At 37.3% G+C, this 21,630-nt stretch overlaps 1 protein-coding gene across 1 annotated transcript; it reads left to right on the forward strand.

Annotated features, from left to right (window-relative positions):
* Nucleotides 1–2,584: 2,584 nt before the first annotated feature.
* On the forward strand, nucleotides 2,585–8,921 carry LOC116262545 (protein NRT1/ PTR FAMILY 8.3). The gene is made up of 5 exons (XM_031642002.2): nucleotides 2,585–2,743; nucleotides 6,264–6,366; nucleotides 6,503–6,720; nucleotides 6,875–7,431; nucleotides 7,664–8,921. Exons 1-5 carry the CDS (start codon nucleotides 2,681–2,683, stop codon nucleotides 8,484–8,486), a joined length of 1,764 nt encoding a protein of 587 aa, XP_031497862.1. The 5' UTR covers nucleotides 2,585–2,680; the 3' UTR covers nucleotides 8,487–8,921.
* The last annotated feature ends 12,709 nt before the right edge of the window (nucleotides 8,922–21,630 follow it).

The following is a 21,630-nucleotide window of genomic DNA, read 5'->3' on the forward strand; positions in this document are numbered from 1 at the left end:
ATATATATATATATATATATATATATATATAAAGTACATATATACACATTATTTCAATATGTTAATGAGTATGTGAACCACATATTCTTTCTTCATATGTATAATTTGAAAATACATGATCTACACACTTCACTTATGCCTCCCATGTATATATATATATATATACACACACACACACACACGTGAACTAAATGTTTCACTGGTGTATGAATATTTCACATACTTTGACTATTACAAGTATATTTCCAAATCTTTAATCCAACAACGTTCATCACATGTTTCCATGATTTTATCAAGCTGATCTAAATCATCCTCTTTCCTATATATATATATATATATATATATATATATATCGTTATCTATTATAACACACCCGTGTATACATGAAATTGGGTTTAGCTAGTTCAGTTGGCTAAATATATATCTAAAGCAACTTCTAACAGAAACTGCCTGCTTTTTTCCCAACTCAACGGTTAAACTTCACTTTGCACTAACCTTCGTTCTCAATAAGGGATGCAACCTAAGGATATCTTTGCTCTATTTCTCTTTCTTTGTTGTCCATCACATAAAGTTATTGTAGCAAAAAAAACTCCTTTTAAAGTAAGAGTGAGTCTCTTTATCCTCCACTATCTTCTTTTATCCATAAATATTTTTTGTTTATCTATGCTTACAAAAAACACAACTTCTCATTCAAGAAACTAAATAAAAAGTATTAACTGTTAAATATTCTCATAATGATGTTCATTAAATTTTACTTTTATTCATATAGCTATTATTATCTATAATTGTAACATACGAAAATGAATTTTATTCCTTTCATCCATTAGCTTGACTTCTTCCTTCCCTTTTTGACCAAACCTGATGCTTTTATGGCATTGTATTTACATATCATATATTTATTAAAATATATTTATATTATATTTACCATAATATTTATTTAGTTATTTAATTGTTCATTTTAGGCAAAAAAATAAGGGCCGTACACGTTAGGCGTTGAACGCAAAACAGGTTCCGCTCATCTGTCATTTTAAGTAATACTAAAGAGAAGACTTTCTATGTTTGGTCTTTCACAGAACAGCGTGAAAGGGCAGCTTCCTGATATGCCCTCTGAACCGGAAAATGCAGGGTTTTATACGTTATAACATGCTATATTATTTTACTTGGTATTAAAGAGGATACTTTCTGTGTTACGCTTTTTCATGCAGCCTCGTGAAAGAAGAAAACCTTCATATGCTGACCATGAAGTCTCGTCTTAGAAGAGGTTCCCCTTCTCATGCGGCTTTTCATGTCCTTCTAAAGTCCAGTCGAGCCTGAGCTTGGTTAGCTTGAGGTTGACTCAGCTCAAAAAACTCCAGCTTGAGCTTAGCTTGAACTTGAGTTGAGCTCTTTATAGCAAACTCGAACTCAACTCGACTACACAAAATCGAGCTCGAACTCTACTCATTTAACTCACTTAGGCGTTAACTCGTTTAGGATTAACTCGTGTAAGCGTTTAACTTGTGTAAGTGTTAACTCGTGGAACTTGTAAAAATTTGTTTTTGCCCTAAAAGTTAAAACTAATGATTCAGTGAACCGATTTTGGTAATATTATATAGAGTATCGGTTTGCAAGTTCTTTTGAGTATCTTTGTAAGCTTGAACTCGACTAATTTTTGAGGTAGTTCGGGTCAAGCCCGAGTTGGCTCACCTCGTTGTTGTGCAGCCCTAAATGTAATGCTTTTCAAAGAAAGCCTTTATATGCAGCCCATGGAACCCCATCTTAGGAGAGGCTCTCCTTTTCATGCCGCTTTTTATAAGAAGGTATAATACAATTTTGAGGTGTCATTGTTTTCTGATATGTAAGTCAAAACTTGACTAGAACTTAATTAGTTTAGAAAAAGTCGAAGTCAAATTCAAATATATGCTCAAAATGTTAAGCCAGCCCTGAGGTGAATTTAGGTTGATTATGCCTAAAATAAAATAGGGGTGGGTATCGGGCCGGGCCGGCCCAGGTCTCATTCTGGGCTCGGCCCGGTCCGTCCCAGGTCTCATTCTGGGCTCGGCCCGGTCCGTCCCGGCCCGGGTCTCATTTTGGGCTTGGCTCGATCCGGCCCATTTCAATTAAAAAAATATTTTTTAATTATAAAATAATATTTTTAATATAAAATATATTTATTAAGAATAAAAAATATTATTAAAATAAAAAAATTTAAAAATATATATATTTTTTTAGTTACCGGGTATATTTTTTTTAGTTACCCGGCCTAAACGGGCCGGGCAGACCCGGGCCTGGCTGTCGGGCCGGGCCGCCGACGCCCAGCCTCCCCTGAATGAAGAAAGAAGTAGTGGGGAAATACTTCTGAAATTCAAATTAAGGGGTAAATACCGTGTTTGGGACATGCGGAAACAAACCGCGAGAGAGCACTTACTGTCCTTCTCGACGTAAGTGAGCCCATTTCGTAAAGGATGTCTTTTTCTCAACGCATTCCTTGTTTAGCAATTGTACCAGAAATCGCTTGGGGCTATGACCTAAATATTAAAGTATGAGGTGGGTTTACGCTCCTTAGAATGAAATTGTTGAACCCAGAGGGAAATTTTTGTAAAAGAAAATGCCATAAGCAAATGTTTTGAGGAAGCAATCCTCGTCAAAACTCAAGGCTTCCTTCTTCCTCCTCTGGTTACTGTGAGTTTGGTAGGAGAAGATGGGTTCTCCGGAACAAGAGAGGCTGCTTGAAGATGGAGATCCCGAAGGTGGAGATTCCAATGTCAGTTTTCCTCTCTCTCTCTCTCTCTCTCTCTCTCGCTCTAGGTGATTGCACAAACCCGCCTTACCCAGAAAAAATCGCGGATAGTTTGAGAAAAATTTCGTGCAATATTTCGATTTATTATGTTTTTGTCGAATCAATGGATGAAATCTTTAACAGGTTCCTCCTTGTGATTTTTATTGAAGATTTGGTTAATTTATGTTACATGACCTCGAATTATGTACGACTATTTTGTTGTCAAACTAGAAAAAAAAATCTAGATTTGTCCTTTCCTTTTTCTTTTTTGGCTGATATCTCTTTCGGTGGTTGATTAACGAAAATCTCCGTAGCGTGCATCTTGAAAGTCAGATTGACGATAATTTTCCTTGCTATTAAAAATCTGCAATCATATGTGTCGATCGTCTGTTATCCTTCTTATTTTTCCGTCCGATCCACGAAAAGATAAATCAGATCCCTAGCTTTGTTGATTGTGATACATCCGTAGATTATCGAATTTTTGCAGAAACTAATTCAATTAAGTCTATGGTTCGCATTTTTTAGTTGGCTGCAGATGACGTATATGAAAACTAATTCATGTATGTACACAAGAGTGTTTAATTCATTATAACATCGTCAGATTTATATATAATATGTAGAATTATATGCCTGCATCTGTTTTAATTTTTTTTTAAATATAGTTTTTTAAATCTGGATCGTCCGATGACGCTTTAGGGGGTGTGTATGCCCTACGCCAGATGCCTGGCATAGGGATTCAAAGAATTAAACACTCATCTGGGTCTTGTCAGTACTTCCTGGTTTTTTCATTTTCTTGACCAGGTTGAGGATGGAGTCACCAGATCAACTTGGTTGACGCAGCTATGTTTTTAAAAACTGGTCAGGTCAGGTCACTAATCTTGATAAATGATATGATCAGCCTTTTCCAAGCCAAGAAGTTCTTTTTTTTTTTTCTAAACCTGAGTTATAGGGCTTCAAAACCACGTTGGACTGTGAAGTGCTGAAATACATGACTTAATGGAACAGAAGAAAATTCTGAGAATAAACAATATTCAGATCCAAAGAAGGCAATCTCAGAGAAAATGGCTCAGTTTTAAAGGGAACAGAATAAGATAAAAGCAGCCTTTGCATAGGGCTTGAAGACAAAGTGGATTGTAAGGTCATTTTGACTCAGCTGGGTCTTGTCAATTCCTGGGTCTTGTCAATTCCTGATTCTTCAATAAATTCTCCATTTTCTTGACAAGGTTGAGAACTAACTGACCAAGTCAACTTGGTTAACTAAGCTAAGCTTTTAAGCACTGATCTATTCAGGTCATAAATCTCGTTAAATGAGATTATGTCTTTTCCATTAAAAGAGCTTGTTTGATTCTTTTTAACATCTAGGCATATGGCTCAAAAACTGTGTGGATTGTGAAGTGTTGAAATCCATGATTTAATGAAACAGAAGAAAAGACAGAGATCAAACAATATTCTGAAAATGAGAAGAGATTTAAGAAAAAGACAAAGGACAAAGGCTTAAAATGGTGATTTCTGATGATGCACACAATAAAACTAGGTTCAGGTTTAAAATAGTCTGAAACAATGAAAACCTGAAATCAGATTCACACAAATGTGAACTGGATAGAATGAAGAAGGCTAGCACACAATGAAGAAGGCGTGATGACAAAAGAAGATACTGACTATCAGATTAATAACATCCAATAACTGGATATATCTACATCATGTAAAGTGAAAATAGAATCACCATGAAGAAGGTTGTTCAAGTTGATTTTATTTGCAGAACAGAAATACAAGTAGCGGCACAAGAAAAGAAGAATAGAACAACAAGACAAAATATAAGGAGAACACCCAAGAGGAAAAAACCTGGTTGGACATGGGGCTGAAGAAAGAACTAAGAATGGTTGCATGATTTCATCAAACAAGAGAAGAAAGATGATGCCAGTGAAACATCTGAAACAGAAAGCACTGTCTGAAGGCTCCCAGCAACTAAGTTCGCTCTGATACCATGTATTGGGAAATCAAGAAAGAACAGACCTGTTAGGGTGCTGAACTGAAAGCGTCTAGGAGGGAGGAGGACAGCTCCTCTTCTATTATGTTCTGAATGTGCAGCAGCAACAACAGACATTGGGCAGGGATTCTTTTATTATAATGATCAATTAGGCAACCAGAAGGCAAAAGAAACCTTAGGTGAACCACCTGGACTTTGGGTCCATTATGGATCTAGTTTTGTAAAATCAACATAACAATTAAATGTATCTTAACACCTTTATCTGTACAAGGACCAAAAATCTTTTGATGGCAGTGTTGTACCTTCATGGTCTTTCCTGAATTTCCAGGAGCCTTCTTTTTTTTCCCCAATGTATTTATCATAAAGTAGTATACCAATCATTTTTCAATTTAATTGCATAAATAACATAACTTAGTGGTGTGCTTTGCTTTGTGGAGGTCGTGGATGACTGAATCACCAGGTAGCTGATAGATTTAGCAAAATTGGATAATGAAAGACAGAATGCTTAGGCATTCAAATCGACTAAGTTTGAAGTTTTTAAGTGTCTTTAATTTTCAATTTATTTGTCAGTTTGTTACCTAGGTTCGTCAGTAATAATGTGACATGAGACTGTTCACAAACAGATTAAGGGAGAATCTATGAATCAAGAACAAATAGTCTCAATGCTCTTCAAAGAGTAAGAACACATCATACTGCCTGATAAAATAGATTGTAGAATAGAAGTCCTTAACTAGAATCACCTACCAGGCTTTGCTAGCCTTAATCTATAAGGGGTTTAGCTCCTTTATATACAAAAAAGTTTGAAGGAGCTAGCTACTGTCTAGCTCTAGCCATTGGGGCTACCTGATGTCTAGTACAAATCTAGCTGAACTAAAACTGAAAACAGGAAGCTAAGAAGAGAAAAGAAAGAAAATACAAAAGAATAAAAAAAAAGGATACCAAAATGTATATATGTATATGCTTATGTAAAAATACAATAGGTTGTATATGTATTAAATATGTAATTATGTATACAATTACATGATCTAAGCATATGCATAAGGGAATATAAATTTTAACATCTTTCTCATTAGTTGAGCCTTCTTCTTGTTCGCTTATGAATTGACATGAAAAATTCCAAATGCAAATGGAAGTCACAGCTAGCTGGATTTTATTGTTGCAATGCTCCTTTTGGATAGTTTTTTGTTGTAGTTTGCTTTTTTTTAATGTTTTGAGCTTGAAATTGGCGGTTATGGTGAATTCCATTATGGAGTCATGGTGTCACTCCTGATATATGATTTGGATGTTTTCGTTTTTAGCACAGCACCACCATAGCAGTTGAACAACTATTACAAGATAAGTGTTTTTTGGTGGTTTAAGTACGCTCTGCCAATTCTTAGACTAAAATGACATGTTAAGGTGATAGACCTTAATGATTTGGGACACTGATGCTAAAGTGCAAGATGCAATTTGATTTGGATTAGAAATTCCTTTTATAACTGTGATTGTAATGGTTATTTTTGCACCTGTGATATTTAGAACAAAAATGGACCATATACGGGAGATGGATCAGTGGACTTCTATGGGAGGCCTATTCTAAAACACAATACAGGCAACTGGAGGGCTTGTCCCTTTATTCTTGGTACTGTGTTATGCAAGCTGCTTGTCATCCTTTTCCTTTTTGTATTGGTTTCTTATGTTTTACTTGATGGGCACATTCAGTTTATTATGTGAACAAGGTTGTGGTCTTAAGGTTTAATGTGAACTATGAAATGCAGGGAATGAATGTTGCGAGCGTTTGGCGTACTATGGCATTGCTACTAACCTTGTAACATACCTTACAAAAATACTACATCAGGGAAATGCTTATGCTGCAAGTAATGTTACCACCTGGCAAGGCACCTGCTATCTCACACCACTCATTGGAGCTGTTTTGGCTGATGCGTACTGGGGAAGATACTGGACTATTGCTGTTTTTTCCTCTATTTACTTCATTGTAAGTGCCAACCCTCAATCATTGCATATGTTTGATTGTCATCTTAGTTGTAAAATTATGCAGATTCTGATGATGTTCTTTGCCCTTCTGTCTGGTATTTCTTTCTCTAATCAAGAAGATGATTAACTCTATATCCTCGGATCTGTTATTGTAGGGGATGGGTACCTTGACTCTTTCAGCATCAGTTCCTGCATTCAAACCCCCATCTTGTGTTGGTGATAATTGTCCAGAAGCAAGTGCTGCACAATATGCTATATTCTTTTTTGGCCTCTATCTGATTGCTTTAGGAACAGGTGGAATCAAACCATGTGTATCATCCTTTGGAGCTGATCAGTTTGATGATTCTGACCCAGAAGAAAGGGTGAGAAAAGGTTCTTTCTTTAATTGGTTCTACTTTTCTATCAATCTTGGAGCTCTTGTTTCAAGCAGTTTGCTTGTGTGGATACAAGACAATGCTGGCTGGGGCTTAGGATTTGGTATTCCAACAGTATTCATGGGTCTTGCTATTGGGAGCTTCTTCTGTGGAACATCTCTCTATAGGTTTCAAAGACCAGGAGGAAGCCCTTTGACGAGAGTTTGCCAGGTCGTGGTTGCGTCTATCCATAAATGGAATGTTGACGTACCTCTTGATAGCTCCCGTCTGCATGAAGTAACAGATAAGAACTCTGCCATTGAAGGGAGTCGGAAATTGGAGCATACTGATGAATTCAAGTAATTTTTTGTCCAAACCTAACTACATAAGCTTTCATTGAAAGTATTTGGTTGTTTAGACGATACGACTGTATGGGCTTGGGGATGAAGTGTAATTTTGGAAATTACCTTATGTTAGCAAATTTCAATGCCATCCATGTTAGTTTCCAAATATCCCATTCCATGAGTTGCCTGTCTTCCAGATTCATTTGTGCTTGTTATTTTGAGTTTTGACCGTATGTTTTTTCTTTAGGTTCCTTGACAAAGCTGCTACTGTGGTTGATATTGATATCAAGACCAATCAGTTTACAAATCCGTGGAGACTCTGCACAGTTACACAAGTTGAGGAGCTGAAAATTCTTGTCCGCATGTTCCCTATATGGGCTACTGGCATAGTATTTTCTGCAGTCTATGCACAGATGTCTACCATGTTCGTGGAGCAAGGGATGACCATGGATGCCTCTCTTGGTTCATTTACTATTCCTCCTGCATCACTTTCTGTGTTTGATGTACTGAGTGTGATCCTGTGGGTCCCCATTTATGACCGCATACTTGTGCCAATAGCTAGAAATTTGACAGGAAAGGAGAGAGGATTCTCTGAGTTGCAGAGAATAGGCATTGGCCTCTTCATATCAATTTTATGCATGACTGCAGCTGCGTTAGTTGAAATTAGGCGCTTGCAAATTGTTAAAGAGCTTGGTTTAGTTGATTCCTCAGTAACTGTTCCCATGAGCATCTTTTGGCAGATACCACAGTATTTCTTGATTGGTGCTGCGGAAGTATTTACATTCATTGGACAGCTTGAATTCTTCTATGATCAATCTCCAGATGCAATGCGGAGTCTGTGCAGTGCCTTCTCTTTGCTGACTACTGCACTTGGTAATTATCTGAGCACTTTTATAGTGACTATCGTTACTGCAGTGACCACGAGAGGTGGAAGTGCTGGTTGGATACCTGATAACTTGAATGAAGGTCATCTTGACTACTTCTTTTGGCTGCTGGCTGGGCTAAGCTTTTTGAATCTCTTGGTTTATGTGTCTTGTGCTGGTTGGTACAAGTGCAAGAAGACCTCGTGATTATGTTTGTCAAGTGCATGCTTCTGATCATTTCTTTACCATGCGCCCTGTATATATTCGTGGCAAACTTTTAGACATTAAATGACGTATTTATTTCCTATTCTGAAAATCAAATCACTGTGGGTACAAGATTGTACTCTTCTGTTAGCTTCACTTGGATGCTACAAAGTTCTGTCGAAGCAGTGTCCCCCTCGAGGATGAAGTTATGTACACAGGTAAAAGTAGGCTTTGCTGTTGGCTGTTGCTAGTTACATATAAAGTACAAAAGTTGGCTCTGATATTTTTTTTCCGTTTGCCTGTTGTACTGGAAGTCTCGCATCTTGGTATCTTTTGGTATCCTGATGTGTTTATTTTATTTCTAACATGTGGAACCATGCTGAAGGCGTGACACTTGGTCGCACTCCAGAGTCCAGACTAATAAAATCCCATTGCTGATACCCGTCCCCATTGCTCTGTTTATTTGTCTTGGCATAAAATGATAATCTGCTGTATATATGCTGGCTTGCCATTTAATGTATATTAACTTGTAATTGTCATTTTATTTTGATGGTGGTGGCAATTTTGATTGGCTGTGCTTATCCAGTACTCTTTCTGTTATGATGGGTGGGCGGAAATAGTACTAGAGCGAGAGAGTAGCGAGAGAGTATGCGTACCCGCTTGTTTGTGAGACGTGAAATACTTGCGGGTCTTTGTTGGTCTGGTGAAGGACAAGAGGGGTCCGGAATGATAATGAATTGGAGAACTTGTGTTAGGAACTGAAAGCTTTCTGCAGCTTTCAGTGGACAATGAAATCTAAGGTAGTGTTTGATGCTCCAAAATTAAGATTATGGAATGTATTAAGATTATGGAAATAGCATTCCATAATCTTAATCTGGAATAGGTGGAATAGGAAAATGGCATTGTGTTCATTTTTATGGATAGGTTTCCCTGGAACCACCAGCCTGTATTTGATGGAACCTGGAGCCTGCGGTGATTATAACACTTTTCCTTTTTAATTTCGTGAACTACGGGGTGATTTTCAACTTTCCTGTATATGGGTATAGTTCCCCGTTTTTAACGCCTTTTCCATTTTCTCATGCATGAAATTCATGCATGCTTTCTTTTTCTTTTCTCCCTTATGGGCCGTTTGATGGCCTAGAAATCTCCTGTAGCAAGGAGAAAAAATTCAAATATTTAAAATTTGTCTCATTTCATCAAACGTGGAATTAAAATTATAACCGTTAAACACATTTTTGAAATTTTTTTTTTGGAAATATGTTTCCACCGCGAGAGGTGGAAACATTTTTCCAGCGATATTTTTTTGCTTGTTAGGGTACCCACGCATCACCTCCCACCCAAGCATCGCCTCCCCGTCCCTCCTGTTGTAGGCCCGCAGCTGCCTCCGTCGCCTCCCTCCTGCCTGCTGCTTGTCGTTTCTCTCGCCCTCTCACTCTCCTGCTCCCCTCGTCGTCTCTCTCGCCCTCTCACTCTCTTGCTCCCCTCGTCTCTCTCGCCCTCTCACTCTCCTGCTCCCCTCGTCTCTCTCGCCCTCTGAGTCTCTTCTCCCCTTGTCGTCTCTCTCACCCTTTGAGTCTCGTTCCCCCCTCGTTGTCTCTCGCCCTCTCACTCTCCTACTCCCCTCATCGTCTCTCCCGCCCTTGTTGAAGAAGAAGCCCTCCGTCTCTTCCTCTCTCGTTTGTGCAGCGGCTTTCGTGTTGGGAAACACTGATTTTGGCTCACCGTCTTATCGAAGCGCAGGAATCCGTCTCTTCCTCTCTCTGCACCAACAAATTGAGGCTCCATTGTTCCTCTGTGAGCAGATCTGCAAGGTTTTCGTCGAAAGGTTAGTGTTTGAACATGAATGGTGAAGATTTTAGGGTTTTGTTGTTTTTCTGTATTCGGTGGTCGGGTGTTTTACATGGGGGTATCTGTTTTAGGTGTAAAAGATCTGGACTGGAAAATTTTAAGTGATTGTTTTTGTGGCGTATATGAAGAATGGTTTCTTTAGGACTGTAAATAGTCTTGCTTTGTTACGCTTTGCTTTTGTTCTGCAAGACCGAGTGAACGTTTTGCTGATTAAAAATGATTGCATGCACCATTTTTGTTGCTGCTGATTAAATTATTTATGCAAGTACGAATCATGGTGTTGCTCACAAGGGCCCCATCTGGCTAGGTGGGTTATCTTAAATCCTTCTAAGTTGAAAGGGGTTTACTGTTCAATGCTTCGGGTTTCTTTCCTTTTGCAAGATAAATATTATGAAGCTTTATAATACTTCAATTTGGAGTAGAGGAAACAGAATATATAAGAGAAAAAAAAATCATTAAGTATTACTATATAAGAGAATATATATACTAGATTCATTATCCTCCTTCCACCTGCTTGACTATATAAGAGGGGGAAAAAAAAGCATTATACATAATACGTGTTTCTTCGTGTCCAACATGTCCTTATTGCACTGGTGTCTTAATTAGGTGACCAGGTGGATTGTATCCTTGCATGCGTTTGAACCAATTCATTAAGTAGATAGTTCATGATCTTCAGTGATACAAAAATATTACAAGATACATGTCCCAGAAGGTGGAAAATGAAGTCCATCCACTTTTGTTCTTGAGAGATGTGAAAATATGTAACACATGGTTCAGAATCTGGAAAAATAGAATATGTCCTCATATTAATTCTTCAGTGTGTTATACAAAGACCAGCATTCTTTGTGTAAATTCAAGTTGTAAGATGAGATACTAAAAGTTTCATTAATTGCAATTTGCAAATAATGGGCAAGACCTGAAGGAAAAAAAAAATCCACCTTGGAGATTGTTATCACGTCTATCAATGTGTTCTTTTCTGGATTAAATGGGATGCTGATTTGTCCGGCTTGTAGAGTCATGTAGATGTCCACAAGGTCCATGTGGTCAAACTCATTTTCTGATTGTGAGAAGTTAAGTAATACAACAGATATCTTTATCTGCATAATGCAGTTTAGGTTTTTGCTGTTTGAAAGGACTGCTAAAAGCGTAAAACACATACCTGCATTACAATTTTTGATGTAGACATTGAAAACAGCTAGTCAATTGCTTTCTTCCATTATTTTTAATATTATTCATTTAGTAATTGCATAATTTAACAACTAAATCTTATGTTTGTGCTTGCCCTGCTATGCCCTTATGCTTGCCATTAGACACGTACATATTTTCATTTTCAGTTCATCAGCTGTTAGAACATTGACTGTTTGCATCAGCTGTTAAAACATTTGATACTGTTTATATTTACAGTATCTTGTTGCGTTCATATGTTCTTCGAACTCTTGGAACTCTACTACAGTTATTTTTGTTCTTCTACTAAAAAGACTGGCCATTGTTGGTTATTTATCTATTTGGTGTGGTTATTTATCTAATTTCTGTAAATCTGAAAAAATGTTTCCTTATTATCAAACTAAGAATTAATTTTTTGGAAATATGAAAATATATTTCTTTTTCATCAAACTCAAAATTATATTTCTGAGTCATCACACACACATCAAAATGAGAATCGGAAACATTTTTCCCATTTTTCCAAGAAATGTATTTCCAAAAACATATTTCCAATTCCAGATTTCCATGCCATCCTCCACCGACCGATAATCCGAATGCTGGTTCCGGCCAGCCTCTGCCACCCAACGTGCCGCTGCCCTACCCAATGATTATTGTTTTCTTTTTTCTTTTCATTCCTTGTAGTTACTGGATTTTGGTGGTTGAACAGCCATCTCTATCTAAGTCTGGCCAGTCCGGACCAGCTATAAGGCGCTGGCGCTTTTGCATTAGCAGGCCACCACAGACGTAGAGAAAAAGAAATCCCCCGTTGTAGCAAACATAGAGGCCGGAAGCCAGGGGTTTCAGCTGAAGCTAGAGACATATTAGCCACCAACGGAAATAAAATTAACGTCCATCGGAGAGGTTTCTGGCCGCAAGCAGATCCTTGTGTCACCAGCTTGGTGGCTGCGCAGGCGGCCAGGGAGGGCTGTGCGCCCTCTCTCCGGGTAAAATGGAAAAGCAGGCCACGCCTGCAGTATCGGTGCCCGCCCCTGCATCAAATGGCAAAATCTTATCAGGAAACTCTTTGGGCGGGACGAGGATTCCTGAAACAGATGTCGGGATCCGACTCAAACGGTCCGGAATTCTATCCAACATTTGTTAATTCTGGAGTGGGGAACAATTCTAAAAATTTGGATTTCCCTTCCTACGCTACAGTGTGATTCCAGTGTCCCGAACACGCCAAGGAATCTTTTGCCAACATGATCCCGGTTCACCTGGACACGAGTTGCACTTAAGAGTTAAGACCTTCACGGTGTCTATTTAACTCTAACTTGCTCGTCCAGCTAATTATAATAATAGGATTTAGCCATAGAAGCGCCGTGCATCTGAATAATCTGAAGAATGCTTAACCTAAAAGACTTTCTAGTTGAATAAATACAAAATATATCTTCTAGTCCTTTTGTAAAGTAATTAAATTGTTAGTTTTCTAGATGCATAAATATGAATCTCAAATTGTAACGTGAGAAAGAGAGACTCCAGGAATTCTTCATTATTTACAGATTTTAACTTTAGTATCACTTGATTTTAGTTACGTCTACCTAACGGTAGACTAATAAAAGACCTAAAGTATCGCCCCACAAGGAATATTAATAAAGCATACTTGTCCAAAGCCAGTAAAATGAGTGTTCACAAAAAAACAGACTGATAAATAAGAAGTGACTTTGATTCTCACAAGAAACTAAAGCGCGCACACACGTTTACATGTATATTCGTACAAAATAAAGGCAGATAAAATATTTGTAGAAATTTGTATCTCTTTCATTTAGAATATAAGTCTTTCATAAATTTTTGCACTTATATTAATCTTTTGTCATATCCTATTTATATTTAGAAATTTGATTGTTTTAGTTCCTTAGAAACTACAACTAATTGAACTAAATTTAGGTTTTCTTTTATTAGCATGCTATGATTACACTAACTCTGCAAGTAGCCAAAATGTTTAACATGGAATGCAATAAGAGTTTCTAAAGCTTTTAGGCTTGAACAATTTTATCGTTTCGTACTGAATAATATTAAGAACCTCCACAAATTATGGCATCTAATAAATTAACTATTTCATTATATACATGCCAATGTGTGTATGTACATACACACACACACAAAAGTCAAGTACATGATGTCTGTAATAAACGGATATAGATATAAATCTATATCAATTCAAGAAATCACTATTAATGAATAACAAAAGCTCTTCAGCATTGCCCACAGACAATGTGTATCGAAAGCACAACAAACAGTGTAAAAAGTAACCTTGTATTTCACCAAAAGTGCTTCGACAAAGTATGGATGAGAAATAGGACAGTCCCTTAGGCCCCGTTTGATGGCAGAGAAGAATTTAACGTAGTAGATTTACCATGGTAAAAAATACTGAAAAAAAATACATGATGAAATTTTCCCCTCTTCCAATCTGAGACCATGTTTGATGATAGAGAAGAATTTAACATGGCAAAATTAACGTTGTTTGATGCACAGAGAAGTTTTCTGCAGGGTAAAATTAACCTTGTTTGATACACAAGGTAAAATATATGAGAGACTTTTTTCAGGACTGTTAGATGATCTTTCAAAACAACAAACAAAACATCCAGTACATAAAAAATTGAAGCTACAAAAACAAAAACAAGTAACATGATTTCATACCATCCACAAATAATTACAGAAGAAGTCCACAATTCACGAGTGAAAGGAATCACTATGCTTGATCGGTCACCAATGCTGCCCCTCCATGCAACCTCCTTGGAGAACATCTAGACAAAAGAGACACATGCTTTATTCAACAGGTCACCTCTCAAGTTCAGCAAATATGGTGAACTGGTGACCATTGAGAATGGGAAATTAGAAACCAAATCAAACTCCCGACCTCATTGTGGATAGTAACAGGGACTCACCTGGAGAGATGGATCTGATTTTGGTGGCTCGACCTACAGCCAGTTAGAAAAGCAGCTTCTTTCAGCCAACCCTGCAGAGAGAGAAAAGAGAAAGGAGATTAGGGCACCGTATAGCAGAAACAGAGGGAGAGGGGGGTGAAGCTAGGCCACCATACCTGGCAAGAAGGAGGAGGAGGAAGATCGCTGGCTTCAACAGAGAGGCAAATCGCTGGCTTCGACACAGGGAGGAAGATGGCTTTGCAGAGAGGAATGGGTGAGAAAGAGCGACGAGAGCGAGAGAGGAGAGGCAGCGAGAGAGGAGAGGAAGGAGAGAGCGAGATGAGAGGGGAACGAGAGAGGAGAGGGGAAGAGGTGACGGATGGGAAAGAGGAGAGAAAACGAGATAGGATGGAGAGAGCAAGAGAGGAGAGGCTCTGAGAGAGGAGAGGAACGAGAGACCGAGAGAGGAGTGGGGAAGAGACGACAGAGGGGAAAGAGGAGAAAACGATATTTTTTTGAGAGCCCTAACGGCTCACAAAAAAATCTGCGGTAAAAAGTTTGAGCTCTCACCTCGGACTTTTTTTCGGGTGAAATATACCGTTATTGTACCATTTTAACGTGGTAAATTTCTCCGCGTCTGATGCACTCAACCATCAATGGGTGAAATTTACCGTTGCTGTACCAATTTCACCTGCTCCATCATTTTTCCCCCTGCAATCAAATGGGGCCTTATATACATAACAAAGAGCCTCTCTATCTGCTTGGGAAGTTTGTAGCAACTAAAAGCTCACAACTGCTAGAGAACTGCAATAAAAGAATAAACAGAAAAAAACGCAAGTAAACATGAACAAGAATACAAATGAGTACAAGAGGAAATAAGTCCCTACACAGTAGATGTGTATTATTGCATTTTTTTACTCTCCTCAAACTTGTGGCTTCATAATTGTCAAGGCAAATGGAAAAACAAAGGAATGGATGGGCCTTCGAAAGGGAGTCAGACTAATAGTCTAAAGTTAATTTGGGAAACATGACAGTCATTTTCAAAAACTCTCAATAAACATAATAAAAATCTATCCCAATGTGTCTGATTTGCTCAAGAAAAGTACAATTGTGGTGATGACCTTGTTCGAACCAAAAGTTTGACAAACCCATTAAAAAGCTGCTATAACTTTACACTCAGCTTCAATAGATGAAAAATAATATTTTTGTTGTTTCTTGCATTATTAGGGGTTTGAGGAATCACTTAAGAATATGCAACCTAACGGCTGCATAGTGATGATATGGAGCCCTTCCGCTCCTATCCCCTCCCCAACTCCCTCTCCCCTCTTTTCTTCCTCTTATTAGCATTAGTGTTTGATTACATGAACAATATGCATTATATCAAGTTTAGTAATAGAGAGATAAGATAGAGCCTTAATTAATAATGGTGCTTAGCATGACTCTCTAAGAGGGTGTTTGATTACTCTAGCCCTGGTTCCAAGGTTCTAATATCTCAAGGGGCCCAACATAAATACATAGATTTGTCTAACTCTAGATTTTCAGATCATGCATTTAAAATTTTCATTATCCATGGATTTATAGTGAGAGGGACGCACGTCTAACTTTATATATATGAATTAATGAAGCATAGCAGGTTTCAATTTTGTGTTGTAATTATTGCATTTTTCAAACAAGGGATCTGTCCTACTAAGTATCATGAAAGCAAAACCTTAAGATATTAGACCCTAGGATCTCACCTCATTTCTTATCTTAGATCACAGTCATTAATTTAGACACCCCATAAAGGGCCTTTCAGCTTTAAGCTTTATTCCAAGTGCCTCTTTTGTTTCACCATCTTGTCATACATAATTCCTAGTATACTGAGAACATAATTTGTGATAAAGTGTAAGCTCTAGAACAAAAGGCAAATTGAATTGTTAGAATGTAATTTAGAAAATCCACGTCAGACATTTCAAAATTTTCTTTTATGAATCATTTGATTTATTTATTTCATCATTATCGCTCCCTACAGTGATCACAACATCAACATATTGAATTTAAATGGCAATAACTTCATTTTTCCTATTAACAAAAAGGCTATGATAGAGCAACATGATTTCAAATCTTGCTCAAACATGATCTTACTAAACTTGTTAATTGAAGTCCCATGGACTTGTTTCAAATCATATAAAACTTCTTTTGAGTGAAAAAATTTGCAAACAAGAATATCAAATCTTGAAGGTGCATCCATTGAAAGTTTTTCATTCAAATTTCCATTAGAAAAATATCCACGATGTCTAGTCATCCTCCAATGAAAGAAACAATTGTTAAAGACCTCAAAGGCGACATAGAAATTACTAAGGCGAAAGGTCTATGTTACTCTACCTTGTACTCCCATGGACAATGTTTAGGTACTAATTTCACCTTACATATTGTCATCAGTTCATCATATTTAATGTTCACCATAACATCTACCTATAACATGCAATGTTTCACTCCTAAGTCTTGCATTTTATCTAATGCTTTAAATTTATTATTCGTTGCTTCTAGCAAACAAGGTTATTGTTTTACTTCATCAAGTATACTGCAATCAAAAGTAAGGCAAAAGGAATAAGCACATATACTTGAATGTCCTAGTGAAAACGAATCAGTAAGGTCGATCTTTAGAACGTTTGAGTAATTCCACGTGATTAGGGCTGTTCAATGAGTCCAATAGCTCAAGCATAGCTCAAACTCAACTGGTATAAACTTGGCTCAAGCATGATTTGTTTAATAAAAAAGTTGAGTTCGAGTTAAAAAGTAAACTCTTTTCTATAAATGAGCTGAGCTCGAGCAAGGTAAGCTTGACTAGGTTAAACCCGTTAGTCTCGGTTTGATTCATTAAAGGGGCATAGGTAGCAAATTTGAAATGCCTGAGCCTTTTCATAACGTGTTTGCAGGTTCCTCTCATCAAAACTCTTGATACAAGACTAATTAATGAGTGATCAGTCTTTTTGTAATTGGTTTTTTTATCTCTCTTTTTAGAATGTTTTAACACAAGACCGTCTTCAATGAGTTGACATTTTGTCTTATGCATTTAAATCAGTTTTAGTCATTTACTGTAAACTTGTGAGGAAAGCCTGCCTCAAGAGTCGTTATAAAAAGGAGTCAGCTTGTCAATGATTCATTAAAAGAATTTTTTTTCATTTGGCCCTATTCTTGCCTTGAGGCTTTAGTCGAGTTAGAGCTTGCATATGTTCAACCGAAGCAAGTTCGAGTTAATGGGCTTGAGCTGGACTATACTTCAAGTCGAGCTCGAGCTAGGTTTTGTATAACTAAAGCTGAGTTTGAGTTGGACCAATTTGGCTCTTGAACATCCCTACATGTGATCCCATAAGAGTGGATTCAGGACCAACATTACAGTTAATGTCATTTTCACTTTATTTGGACTTATGGTAGGTGATTAATTCTTCAGATGACCTAATATTATCACACATCAACAAAATACCACAACAATTATCAATAACAAAATAATCATTATGAATGTGATTGATACTCAATTCTTCATCATTATGTATAAAGGAGTCATCATTCAATGATGGCACCATATAAAGGGGAAGATATTCATGATCATCATATTTATGCCTTCCAATCCCATTTTTATCTAAGGCAACACTGCAAGTTAGAATATGTAAAGCTTATTCTTTTCAAGCTCATAAATATCTACATATTTTATGGATGTAATTATAAGTTTAACTCGTTGGATGAACTACAATGAAGCAAGTGAATTACTTAAATCTAATTCATATGTACGTGAACTTGTAATTAAAATCAATTAAAACAATCAGTATATATGTTTTAAAAAGTTCAATTCATTGGATGAACTATAACAGAGCAAATGAATGGCTTAAATCTCATTTGTATTCATAGGAACTTGTGGTTACAATAATTTAAATCAATTAATATAGATGTAATTATAAGTTCAACTTATTAGATTAACTATAAATTAAGCTGATGAATGACTTAAAACTCATTTGCATTGATACGAATTTGTGATTACAATCATTTAGATAAATCAATATAGGTGTAATTACAAGTTCAACTCGTTGGATGAATACAAATAGAATTTAAGTCATTTGTTTGCTCCATTATAGTTCATCTAATGAGTTGAAATGTGATTACATCTAAATTGATTCATTTAAATGATTGTAATCACAAGTTCATGTGAGTACGAATGGGATTTAATTCATTTTTTTGCTCAATTATAGTTAATTCAATGAGCTTAACTTGTAATTACATGGTATCCATGGTTAATTAAGAAACTCAAAAAAAATTAAATGTAAGTTAATGTTTGAATCTTTAAAAACTCTTTAGTTCACAAAGGAAAAATCAAGATTTTCAACACATTTGATTTTGAGAAGGTATAGTTATCTAGAGACATAAAAACAAATTTATAAGTGATTTTACATTAAAAAAAGAATGACTTTTTTTGAGTCAGATGTAGAAGCTCACAAGTTGAAAGTTCAAGGTGGTATGTATAACGACCTGGCCCACCACATCAAGCTTGAGCTTCCAGTTTGGTCGATCCCAACTTGCCTAGTAGCTTTAGTTTTAGCCCTAAAAAACTAGAAACCAGAACAAGTGATCACTTAATAACCCATTTATAAGTCCCTCAAGATTCCTCATAATCTTAGAATGGAGTACTAAGCTTTTCAATGGGGTGCTACAATCTGCTCCTCTTGAAACACGCACATTTGTGCATGTGGGACCCAAGGTTCAAATATTGTACTGGTTATGATACCCTTGTAACCACCCAACACACTCCTACATTGGACTTAGGTTTATAGTTTAATGGATCCCAACTCATCCCTAGAGTTCCAGCCCCAAAAAGGTTAGGAACTAAGACAATCAATGACTTAACAATTCTCATATAAGTCCCTTAAAATTCCTCATAATCTTAAAAATAGGAGTAAACTTTTCAATAGGATATTACAATATGCCACATGTAAAAGTAGAGATAATGATACTTTTAATTGAAGTTTTTTCTTTCAAATAGATTGAATATCTTCCAATTGGGGCAAGAATACAACTCCTACAGTGCTTGGCTTTTCATTTTAATGCCCCTCCATGGCAACCTTCTTTTCATGTCGTTCAACTTTGAACATATTGGTAGCAACTTTCTTTTCAAGTATTTTAAGCTTTCATTGGGACATCATAGTTTTACATGTTTTTCTTATGACAATAATGACAAATAATCACATGATTCATTTCTTTACTATTTTTCTTCAAATTGTATTAGACAATGTGACCCCTTGTCTCATTTCTATTCATTGTTGTCATTGAATTGCCATCTAGAAGGCTGAGAGTTCACCCCTTTCATATAATCTCTGATAACTTTTAATGTCAATGATAGTTTGGGCAACACCTTGATGAACTACTTGCGCAAGATCAAAACTTCCTTACCAACTCAATATCTTGGGTTGTCTCTCTTTAGTGGTAAACTCTATATGGCATATGGCAAGCCACTGATGAAGATGATTTCTATGTGACTAGCTGGTTGGAAAGGTCACCACCTATTTTATGGAGATAATTTATGTTTAATTAAACATGTTATTAATCAAACAGTAACTTTTTAGATGATGGTCTTCAAGCTACCCAAGTGGATGATTTCTTGTATTAAGAGCAAATGCTTTGAATTTTTGTTGGGAGATTCTATTGCCCATAAACTACATTTAGTCACCTTGTGTAACATTATGCATTATTGCAGGTCGGGCTAGAGCGGGTCTGGACCTGGACCCGAAACTCACCTGCGTGAGAGCCCGACGAGGACTCTTCTCCCTCACCTTCCTCTCGGTCTCCCTCTTCGTTGCCTCTCTTGTCGCAAGGGAACATCCACGCAGAGAAGGAACTAGAGGCAGAAGGTGTGGCAGTGGTGACGTTTGCGTCGGCGGAGGAACGGCGACGGTGGCAGTGACGACGTTGCACAGGTAAGCCATTGGTCTTTCTCTTTGTCCTTCTTCTTCTTCTTTCTTCTCCTCCTCCCTCTCATTGTTCTATCGCCTCTCCCTCTATCATGATTCTCCCTATCGAGTCCCCCTCCCACGCTTCTCACACGCCCTCTCTCTGCCAGCACCCTCCCTCTGCCCACCTTATGAGCTAGCTAGTCATTTTGTGAATGTACTTTCATAATGATAAGTAAGTAAGAATAAGAGATGAGAGGCTAGTGGGTTGTGGCAATGTGTTTGGGAGATGTCCTGCCTTCGCCACTGGTCTCGCCTGTTCGGAGCGCAGGCGGTGCAAGGCCCCAGAGTATCGTTGTGTGATGTGCTTGAAGCGTTGGGCTCCCACCTTCCCAAACTAGGTGTCCTAGGGAAGGCTGAGCAACTATCACAGGAATTCACACATCCATGGATGATTGCTCTTCCGCTATAGCGTGAATGGATCTATATCATTTTGAGCCACCACGGATGTTGTCTCCTGGCTGTAGGTCGCCCGTGGTGTGCATGTGTCTGTGTTTGCACCCATAGGAACTGTCAATTCACTAAAGCTAATGTAAATGAAAAGAATGTGAATGAACTGTGTGTGAATGAAGTGATTGTGAATGATGTGTTCAAGCATGAATGGTATGTGACTAATGAATGTGCTATTGTGGCCATTGAGTGACATTTACATGTCGTGGTATATGTGAGGGACTTCCATGACAAGTCATGTGAATATATGCCCTATCACGACATGATAGTGATTTGCTTTCATTTTTGTTATATCTCATATTTGAGCATTTAGTTTAGAGGGTTAGGGATTTTCCTAGCTTGTTGTCATACTGCGAAGGCTAAGCATTCAGTTGTCTTTTTTTTTTCCATGTTTTGGCGGTCTCGGGGCAGCAGGTTGATCAGATGCCTCTACGTACATCCTATTGGGGAGGTTTTGGGTCTATTGTAGTGTCAGTGCATCTTGTTTTAGTCATATTGATGTTTTGTTTTTGTTAGACATCAATGTTATGATTTGGGGGCATTTTTGTCATGATGTATTATTGGGAAGTATGATGTAGTTTTTGTATGAACTGAAAATTATTATATAAATGAAAGTTTGCCACATTGTTTTGAATTGCATAGCTCATTTTCTTTTGAATCGTTACACCTCAATGTTTTATGTTTTTTTTTTAAAATGGTTATTTAAGGTCAAAGGGTTGGGGTGTCTTCAGATTAAGGAATTTTCTGTCAACTGTGTACAAATGGAATGGTTATTGTTGTTTTGCTAAGAGTTCCCTATCTATT

The sequence above is a fragment of the Nymphaea colorata genome, chromosome 10, assembly GCF_008831285.2.
Source record: "Nymphaea colorata isolate Beijing-Zhang1983 chromosome 10, ASM883128v2, whole genome shotgun sequence".
In the NCBI taxonomy this organism is placed as follows: Eukaryota; Viridiplantae; Streptophyta; class Magnoliopsida; order Nymphaeales; family Nymphaeaceae; genus Nymphaea; species Nymphaea colorata.

Excerpts from the sequence above, each read along its gene's own strand:
- LOC116262545 (XM_031642002.2), top strand. The coding sequence starts at position 2,681 with ATGGGTTCTCCGGAACAAGAGAGGCTGCTTGAAGATGGAGATCCCGAA. Across the intron at positions 6,367-6,502 it reads GGCTTGTCCCTTTATTCTTG|GGAATGAATGTTGCGAGCGT; the intron begins GTACTGTGTTAT and ends TATGAAATGCAG. Across the intron at positions 7,432-7,663 it reads GAGCATACTGATGAATTCAA|GTTCCTTGACAAAGCTGCTA; the intron begins GTAATTTTTTGT and ends TTTTTTCTTTAG.